Raw genomic sequence first — 11,040 nt, forward strand, 5'->3', positions numbered from 1 at the left:
AATATATATTAACAGGGACGGCTCGGAATAGTAGAAGGTGCTGAGGCACACTACACCTGAGGAATTTTATTATGGTTAGCTTCTCTTTAATGGTCGGAAGGTCGATTTTGTGTCGTCATAACGCTAGGACGAAGCTAGGACAAATAATCCCCCGACAAAAAATTCCCACAATAAATCCCCGGACAAATAATTCCCGGACAAAAAATCCCCACAAAAAATCCCGGACAAATAATCTCCACAAAATTTTTAGAAAAGATATCCCCACAAAAAATTCCGGACAAAAAATCCTTAAGAAATATTTGCTGCCTATTAGTTCTCTAAAAGTTTTCCCGTGAATGCGATCGACTCAAATGCTTTCAGCCTCAGTGCATAGAGTTATTTTGAACTCCAATTCCATATCGAAAACTTCAAATTTTACATAATAAAATAGTGTGAGTTTTTTCAAAAATCGTAGAAGATATGGGGAATGAGCTAAGGCTGTGGGAATCATGTTGCAATATTATTCGCTTAAATCCATTGCTCACTCTGATTTGAATATAATTATGTTAAAAAAAATTTTACAAAAAAAAACACAACGCAACATACAGCATTTTTGAAACACTTAAAAACTAATTTTGTATGTAAATGTAACAAATAAATAAAGAAAAATAATTTATTAGTTATAAATTTTACAAAAAGAAAACACAAACACAAAATACAACATTTTTGAAACACTTAAAAACTACTTTTGTATGTAAACGTCCGATGTGGAAGTGTAAACGTTAATAAAATCATTTTTTAAGTTACATTGCGGCTTATTTTTCATTTAGAATAATAAATTGCATAAATGCTACAAAGAAATACAAGAATAGAATACAAGAAAGATAATGAACAATATTTTAAATACATATCCATAAACTTCTAAAATATAATAATCCATTCGTATATACCGCGTATACATAGAAAGCTATGATCTGCAATCGACTTGTGCTTGTAGTCGGTTCAGTTCGGCTATTCCTATTCCGTTCCGCGGAACCTTAAGTAAATAAGGGAACCAAGGTCAAGTAACATCGTAACTAAAAAACACGTGCTTGAGGCCGGCCTCAAGGATATATGAATTTTGTACCCAGAATCGGTGGCACATTTTTCAAATTTTGCCGCTTTTACAGTTGTCGTTGTCCCATTTTAAGAAACAGTAGTATGCTAGACAAGGATGGTGTGAGGCTGGCTTCAACTGTAATGATTTGAGAAAGTTGGAATGAGATGCATGATTAGCATGATACATATAATACTGGCACGTGGAAGATGGATACAAAGATATAGAGTCAGGGCCGTACCGATTTTAATTTTTTTCATAAAAATAAAGTTATTTAGGAAATTTTAAAAAGCTAAATTATATTTAAAAAACTGATTATGAAACAACGAAATAACGTAAGTAGTCAATTAATATACTGGTGAGGCACTGCCTCATCTGCCTCATAGGACAAGCCACCACTGTATATTCAATCGGTTTTATAGCGTTCTACGCCTTTCCGTTCCTAATCGTCACTCCTTTCTATTGTGGCAGTCTTCCTCTCTTAGATTTCTTTCAGACATCGCTTTGGAGATGCCCTTTATCCATGTAGTTGCTGGTCTTCCTCGTTTTCGTTTTTCTGTGGGGTCTATTCTAACACTTGTTTGGGGATTCTTTTTCTTCCATTCGTTTTAAGTGTCCATACCATACTAGCTGTTGTTTTTCGATGTCAAATTAATATTAAATAGAGTTAAAGCAGCACGGAAATTGGAGTTCTTGGCACATATTACATCAAATAACAAATGCTATGGACTATTAAGGCTGATCTTGAAAGGAAAAGAAAAAATAAATATTCTTTCGAGAGCCGTAAAACTTTGTCCTTGAGGAGTTGAGATTTCGTAATCGATTGTGGTTGTTAATATTGTGAGGTGAGCACTCTAAGGAAGTGATTATTCATTTCTTAGCTTCTCAAGAGAAAATAGTCGACAAGGAGCAAACAGAGCAGTCTCAATCATGTTCATTGCAGACAATGCTTGTGAAGAAGAAAAAGAACTACTGAAAATAACTTAGAAAAACCACGATGAAGCTTAGTAGGGACATACGAAGGTTCAGCGAGCTTTCATAAGCTGCAAATTGGATAGTCTTAGATTCTTCCAGTCTTTCCTAAAACGAAAATCCTTATTTAGTCCAGAAAGCCACTGCGCATCCGCTAGGAAAAATATTCTAATTCGGATTTTTTGCACAATCTTACTCAAAAAGGACTCCTTTTAACAAATTTGCATGTTGCCAGGACCAAAAGGTGGTCAAAAATTTTTTAAACGTTTTTTTTTGTTTTTATCCTAAAATTATTTTTTTACATGGAGAAAAGTTTTTTTAGGTTTTTTGGATCATTCCAAACAGAAAAGTACTTTAGTGACTTTTCTCTAAAAATGATAGTTTTTGACATATAAGCGATTAAAAATTGAAAAATTGCGAAATCGGCCATTTTTAACCCTCAAAAACTATGTGAAAAACTGAAAATTTGAATGTTGCCAAGGTAGGTAGATATTCTTTAAACATCGATTGATGAAATCCCGAAGAGTTTTTTGCAATACAATATTCAAAACTCCTTTGTTTTTTAATTGCTAATCAAGTGTGCGCGACACTATTTTCCACCGACAGTATGGTGCAAATGAAAGGAATAAATTCGTTATTTCGTAAACCGGCGACTTTAAGAAAAAATCCCGAAACAGGTCGATTTTTATTTTTAAGTTATGATATTGTGGCATATATGGTATACTAGTGACGTCATCCATCTGGACGTGATGACGTAATCGATGATTTTTTTAAATGAGAATAGGGGTCATGTGCTAGTTCATTTGAAAGGTTCTTCAATTCTCTATTCAGTAATGTCAACATTTACATAATTATTTATACAGGGTGTCCAAAAAATTTTTATTAAATTAAATTATTTGACAAAAAAAGAAGTAGAAGGACACCCTGTATAAATAATTATGTAAATGTTTACATTACTGAATAAAGAATTGAAAAACCTTTCAAATGAGCTACCACACGACCCCTATTCTCATTCAAAAAAATCATCGATTACGTCATCACGCCCAGACGGATGACGTCACTAGTATACCATATATGCCACAATATCATAACTTAAAAATAAAAATCGACCTGTTTCGGGATTTTTCCTTAAAGTCGCAGTTTACGAAATAACGAATTTATTCCTTTCATTTGCACCATACTGTCGGTGGAAAATAGTGTCGCGCACACTTGATTAGCAATTAAAAAACAAAGGAGTTTTGAATATTGTATTGCAAAAAACTCTTCGGGATTTCATCAATCGATGTTTAAAGAATATCTACCTACCTTGGCAACATTCAAATTTTCAGTTTTTCACATAGTTTTTGAGGGTTAAAAATGGCCGATTTCGCAATTTTTCAATTTTTAATCGCTTATATGTCAAAAACTATCATTTTTAGAGAAAAGTTACTAAAGATCTTTTCTGTTTGGAATGATCCAAAAAACCTAAAAAAAACTTTTTCCATGCAAAAATAATAATTTTAGGAAAAAAACAAAAAAAAAAAACGTTTAAAAAATTTTTGACCACCTTTTGGTCCTGGCAACATGCAAATTTGTTAAAAGGAGTCCTTTTTGAGTAAGATTGTGCAAAAAATCCGAATAAGAATATTTTTCCTAGCGGATGCGCAGTGGCTTTCTGGACTAATTATATTAAACAGAATAATAAATACAATGTAATTTATTAAAAGGTCTAAGCAATATCCATTGTAACAAAATTTTAGACATCCAGCCAACGCTTAATAGCAGCGATATGAAATTTTCTCGCATTTATAACGTAGTTGTTGTCTGAGGGATCGTAGTTTCTGAGTTCGACATGGTGTGGACCATCGGTTATATTGACTGCAACAATGGTATCACTAATATTCCGTAATACGCCACCTGGAATAATACAAATTTATATTATATTATCTTTTTTCCACTTCTACTTAAGCCCTGTCATCAGAAGTCAAAAAGTTTGCTATTCCTACACCGGGCTTCCCTCCTTAAAGCCCCCCTGGGGTTAGGGAGGATCAGGATGATCATAAGAATCTAAGAGGACCAAGACCTTGTCCTTAAAAAAAGAATAGAAGAGGAACCAATAATATCAACTTACACGACAAGTAGACAGACCACCAAAGCAATGGAACATACTATTTAGAATTAGAACTTAGTATCGGAAGAGCTTAGAAGAAAGCTGCACATAAAGGATTTAACAGAACTAAATTTTACTAAAAGAGGAATAAGGAAAGAAGAAAATTAAATAAAATCTTACCAGTAGACAAGGGATCGAGTAATCCATTGCTAAATACAATATTGGAAAAATGCTTTATATTGAAGCCTCCAAATGTAGTAACTACCCAGTTACGTTTCTGGCTTTTTATGTTATATCTCGTCAAGCAACACTTTGCAAAGTCATCGTAACTCCAAGCCTTGGTAACAAACATGTCTTTATCGGTCGAACACGTAGGTCTAACAAGCTCAGTACAAGACTGGTACTTCCAAGCTAGTTCATTTGGATCTTCTATAGTACTGTTAATATTATTGCATTGTTTGGTTCCGGTGTAATTGGTGTATATCTCCAAAGCATTACCAAAGTGTTCTATCAAACTCTGGGAGTCGTTGAAGTACGAGGATGTCAGTTTGTCACAAAAGACTTTAACAGGATAAGCTGGGAGTGGAGTAAGGAAGTCAGTCGGGTAATGGTAGTTTGACAAGGCCAGTTTGACATAAATATTGCTTAGCCAATCTAGCAATCTTTCGACATCCCGTACAGTTGCTAAATTCTTACAAAGTCTCCAAGAGTTTGAAAGAAATTTTAAACCCACATTAGTTTTTGACATTTTATATATGATATCCCATCCAAGTTTAACCATCTGAGTGCAGTCTTCCTTTCCATATCTTTCAAATACACTAGTAACCTTTTCATAAAACGTGTTGCAAGGTGTTAAATCCGGGAAGTACCAAATGGGAGCAGATGAAGCTATAGCTCCTAGAACGCTGTAAGGATACTTCATTCTTAACCAAGCTGCTAGCATTCCTCCATAAGACCCGCCAAAAGCTATAAAGGGACTTGTATCGATGGTTAACATGGTCCCGAAGTAAGTTTTTCTTAAATCTTCTATGACGAAGGCGTAATCAGCCAAAGCTTGAGAAGTGGTTAAGTACCTCAAAGCTTCTGGAGACGTCAAGGATTTGTTTCCAAATGGTAAGGACTCACCGTAATATCTATGTTCAATGAAGATTACCAGAGCGTTAAATCTGGGAGCTATGTCGAACATGAATCCAGTATTTTGGACAAATATGTCGATTGGACCTTCATTTCCCGTGTATACAAATGCCGGTCCTCCTTTTACGTGGTATTTGGTGGAGATTAAATATCTTAGTTTGAATGTTGTTGTCTCTACAGTGGAGAAATGGTCTACTGGTACTTCTATATAGTTAGTTTCTAAGGCGTATCTGGACTCACATATTCCACAATTAACAAGAAATACGAAGAGTAAAAAAAAGTTGATTATATGCATGATTAATATTTTTGACAATTTTAAAATGTCATTTACAAGTTCACAAACTATGATCCATAGCTATTAATGATTTAAGATAGGATTTCTCCTGTAGTGTAGGAAACAGAGGTTGAACCTCGTAAAATGGACACAAGGCCGCTTTCATTCTTTTTTCTGATATATCGAGGCATGCTTATTATGAGACTAACATTTTCTTAAACAATTTCGCCCCGGAACCCCCTTTTCATCCCTGTAAAGGTGGTAATTTGTGGTTTTTGCGAAAGGTAGCCCTTCCTGTACGTTTTACAAAAAATTACTTAATAGTAAAATGAAGAGGACTATATTTCCTACTATTTATTTCCCGGCAGCACATGCCTATCGCCAGGGCCGGTGATAACGGGCCTGCAAGGGATGCACTGCAGGCGGGCGCCGTTGTTTGGGGAGCGCCATAATGAGCTTTTTTTGCTAGTGTTACACAAACTACAAATTGCAAATTTTTTAATTACAGGGTGATACATTGTAAAAACCCCTTTTTATACCATCTGAACCGCCTATGCTAGAGTAAAAAACTTTCAGCGATTATCCATGTACTAGTGTTATTTACAAATTTGTATAACACACCCCTATATTTTCCCCATATTTCCCCGGAACTACCCCAAAAAAGGAGAGTTAATAAAGAAAATAATCAAAAATTTATTTTGGGCCACCACTACCACTGTGGCTTTAGGGTGCAAAGAAAATAAAATATGCACAGGTCATAATGTGTAGCAGACAGTGTGTTCTTTTATTTTTCATAAGTACGTTATCAATAAAATAAATAGGTGACGAAAAAAAAAAACAAAAACTGAAGCTCGCCAAAGCATTTCTGAGGTTTACGGCGCCACTGTGCCGTAACGGTTGCTTATACGAAAAAAATGCATAGCACCTTGTTTGTATAGAATATAGTGGTCTTTAATTCTGTAAAAGTTTTGTTTTAAAAATGTGCATAGGTAATGAGCAAATCGTAAAAACATGCTCTCCAAGGGATAGGGGTAGTTTCTGCAGTTTATTTTCAAGGATAGGGGTACTTTCCGCAGGGATGTTGCAATAATCATATATATTTATGAAAAACCCTATTGATGGAGCATATGTCCATATGGGCCAAAAAGCAAAAAAAAAATATTTTTTTTCAACCCCCCCTTTATTTATTTTTTTTTTGGCTACAGAAATCGCTTTTGGTGTCCATGTATGGGTAATAAGAACGTGCACAAAATAATATATGAAGCATTTTAATAAAGGGCATGGTGTGTGAAGGATTCCAAGAAAATCACTTTCTTTATTAATTCTTTTTTTTTTTGGGGTGGTTCCGGAAAAAAAATGGGGGTGCATTATAGAAATTTGTAAATAACACCAGTACATGGATAATCGCTGAAAGTTTTTTTACTCTAGCATAGGCGGTTCAGATGGTATAAAAAGGGGTTTTTTTAAAATGTAACACCCTGTAATTAAAAAATTTGCAATTGCCCTTAAATGAAACTTATTAAAAAAAATCAGCCACTTATTTGTGATTAATTGCCGCAGGTGTATTTTTAATTTTCACTACAGTTAGGAAAAATAATTTTTTTTAAACCATTTTTTTTTAATTTGCCGACTTTGGGGCGCCACCCCCGCTAAACGGTGTGTGATAGACATATGCTGTCGAGAAATAAATAGTAGGAAATATAGTCCTCTTCATTTTACTATTAAGTAAATTTTTTGTAAAACGCACAGGGGTCTTCAGTTTTCCGTCCTCGGGATACGCGTTCCTATATTTTTCTTTCCCATCTTTCTAGAGTATCCTCTTCCTTCTTATTTATTAATGTACATGCCTCGCAGGCACATTTTACTGTGGGTCTAATTACTGTTTTATATATTCGGAGTTTGCCTTGTCTAGAAACGTATTTTAAGTTCATTAGGGCTCTTAAACTACCTAATTTTTGATTTCCTTTTGCCATTCTGGCATCGAGCTCCTATTTCTCTTTTCCATTTTCATCGAATACTACACTCAGGTATTCAAAATTGTCCACCCCTTTAAAAATATAGTTTTTAGCACTTACAGATCTCACATTAAAGTTTCCTTCTTATTTTTTTTTCTTCTGTCCCTCCCATGATCATATATTTGGTTTTGTCTTCATTTATCCCCAATCCGAATTTCTGTGTATCTTCAATAATTTTCTTCACAACTCTTCTTAATTCCTTCACGGTTTTTGCTAGGATCGTTAGATCATCAGCAAATGCCATGCACTGGTGCTCATTTTTCATGATTGTCTCTTCCACCTTCATGCTGCATTTTCTGATTACAGTTTTTAACACTAAATTGAATAATGTAGAGGATAAAGAATCTCCCTGTCATAAGCCTTTTGCAACCGTAAATTGACCTGAAATGTGACCGTGCCAGGCGGTTTCAAAAGTAGAGTTATTTAGTGTCATTTTTACTAGTCTGATCAGTTTTTTTTGTAAACTCAAATGTTCCATTGCTCGATACATTTTGACTCTATCGACTCTATAGTATGATTGTCTAAAATGTACAAACGAAACATGCAGATGAACTTTACCTTTATAACAAGTTGTCTGTATCTCATTTATAGGGCTTTTCATCGATTGTCATTTGTTTCGAGCTTCTGTCATGTGTCATCAAATATTAATATATCTACGTCATACGTTATTGGAATCTACAAATGGTAAAAACCAGAGACGTATGACGTAGATATATTAATATTATACGACAAGTGACAGAAGCTCGAAACAAATGACTGTGAATGAAAAGCCCTATAGAGACGATCTGATCTATTTGATCTACAATCTGTGCTTTACAAGTATCTCCTTGATACTCATGTATGATTCTGTCCGTATATCAATTTAGGCTGTTTCTAAATATTCTTGGCAATATTTTGTATACTCCAATTTGTCTCCTTTTAATGCAGTGGGGAAATGCGGGCCCCTTACCAATCCGTATCTCCACCATACTTGATCATTTCTATGCATATGTCATCTTTCCCAGGACTTCTTTTATTTTCCATTTCTTGTATTGCGGTCACCAGGTCCTCCTCCATACCACCACCTTCGTTCCATTAGGAATTATAGAATAAAATCTATTATACTTTTTTAACTGAACAATTCCCCGATATTTTGAATGCTCTAAATCTTTTTAGCGGCACTTTGAGGCCGGAACAATTCCATTTTGAGATGAATTCTCGCCATATCACTCCGAAATGCTTCTTGGATAACCGGGAGCGCACTACATATATTATAAAATCCAATCTAAACTTCAGGAATGACAAAGTAGCGACCTTATAAATATGTGGGTATATTTAGGCAAGATTATGCCGCCATATTTCAACGACGTCGTCTGAGAACGCTCGTAGTAGTTTCAGCTTTCCGGAAGATATGATGGCGTGCCATTTTCGGCACTAAAATATGAAAATCTTCATAACCGGATTATTATTATTTGTTGTTAACTTACAATAGATGTATAAAAGAATCACGTTGTGAGATAAAATGCCACGTATTATGTTAATACGTTACGTATTATGTAAAAAAATCACGTAAAACGTGAAAACGTTTCGTATTATGTGAAAACGTTACGCATTAGGTCAAAAATCTCACATAAAATGTGAAATCGTCACATAATTAGAGCTTCACGATACGATACAATATCGATAATTTTTAAGTATTGTATTGGTTATGTCAATAAAGTTTCGTATCGTGTATCGTTATTGGCAATACTTTCTTATAAAAAAATCGTATTGATATTGATTTCGATACGATATCGGTACAATAATCGATAAAATGTCGACATAAAAAGGAGTAAATTAATAAAAAAAATTATTCTTTATTCATTTCTCACTATCTTTATTAAAAAATCTCTACAAAAAAATATACAAGAAATAGGATAAATTACATTGTAACCTCACAAAAAATATTACCCTTTCAAAAGCTCTTTATCCATCTGTTCACACAAATGAGTTCTTTGATACTTTTATCTTTAAAGAGCATATTTTATTCGTTAATACGCTGTTACGCTGTTTCAGAAAAAAGCCGCTCGACTGGTACGGACGTTGCTTGGACAAACAAAATATCCCTAGCTATGAGATTTATTTATTTATTTATTTATCTATTTATTTATGTATTTATTGTTAATAAAGACACTAACATACTCCAAAAATTTTATGAGAATACATCATTAAAGAAATATAATATAATTATATAAAGTTACAAATAAAAATGAAATATATCGACATAAATACAATAAACTAGCCCCTTCCCATCTCAGTTGGCCCAGTTGTTATGTTTTAATTTGTTTTTATGTATTTTAATTTAATTTAATTCCAGTTTTTTAGCTAATATGGTGATTATCATAAATAACTCATAATCTACATGCTTTTAGAAGTTGTCATAGACATTGATTTAATGTCATTTTTATTAATATTTCTTAAAAACTTAGGTACGCTTATGATTTTGAACAAAATGAACATTTTCATTCATTTAGGTACATCAACATACTAGTCCAGGCGGGATTTGTTTTGAACTGGACAATTTAGAGTACAACCGACCGCTGGTTCTAGTACATATTTGGTAAAAATGTCAAAAAACCTTTGATAATATCGAGATGGTAGCCATCTTAATGGTAGGGGAGCCCCAGCGGGGATTTTTGCAGTTACTCGAGCGCGTCAGATTATCACATGGGGAGAAACCGTGTACCCTGTAAACGTGCCTCTACCATATATTCGCTCTTAATACAGGGAAGTTCGTTAAAGGGGGTCAAAAAAAATCTATTTTTAGAAAAACTCGAAATCTCCAGATTAAGATAAGGTAAGTAAATTACATGCAAAACAGTGTATATTTAAAAAATCTGACGATTTGAGCGGGGCGTAAGGAAATGGGTGAGTCCCAAAGTTTCACAAGAAAAAAGCGAATATTTCGCGAAATGAATGACAGATCGAAAAACTAAAAAATACATGGTCAATATTTTTCAAAAATCTATCGAATGATACCAAACACCACTTCCCCCAGAGAGGTATAGGGGACTTCCCTCTTCACAACCCAATAGGTTCCCACAACGCTCGAGTGACTGCACATTTAGCATACTTTGCTCCCCTACCATAAGAGCTTTTAGAGATTGTAGAATCGACTACCGATATCAACATTATTCAACATATACATATGTATATGCAAAAGCCACAACAGCAATGAACCTCTACACCCAAACTTAGAAAAAAAAAAACCTAAAAAGGGGAGTTAGACAAGGAGACAACATGTCACCAAAACTATTTAACTACGTAATGCAGCATGCATTCCAGATGTTAGAATGGGAAAACAGAGGTTTGAATGTCGATGGCGAAAGGTTGAACCACCTAGGATTTGTAGATGGCATAGTTCGAATACCCGACGGTTTAAGGAAGCCTACGAAATGCTGCAAGCATTACAACGAGTTTCCCAAAAAGTAATGACCAATTTAGTACCTAGCAGACCATTGAA

General features: G+C 34.3%; 1 protein-coding gene across 1 annotated transcript; it reads right to left on the reverse strand.

Moving 5' to 3' along the window:
* Positions 1-3,728: 3,728 nt before the first annotated feature.
* LOC114325457 (lysosomal Pro-X carboxypeptidase-like) lies at positions 3,729-5,590 on the reverse strand. Its single transcript, XM_028273555.2, has 2 exons — positions 4,317-5,590; positions 3,729-3,943 (listed from the first exon to the last, which is right to left on the reverse strand). The coding sequence occupies exons 1-2, from the start codon at positions 5,563-5,565 to the stop codon at positions 3,783-3,785; spliced, it is 1,410 nt and encodes a 469-aa protein (XP_028129356.1). The 5' UTR covers positions 5,566-5,590; the 3' UTR covers positions 3,729-3,782.
* Positions 5,591-11,040: the final 5,450 nt, after the last annotated feature.

The sequence above is a fragment of the Diabrotica virgifera genome, chromosome 1 (genome assembly GCF_917563875.1).
Source record: "Diabrotica virgifera virgifera chromosome 1, PGI_DIABVI_V3a".
Taxonomy (NCBI): domain Eukaryota; kingdom Metazoa; phylum Arthropoda; class Insecta; order Coleoptera; family Chrysomelidae; genus Diabrotica; species Diabrotica virgifera.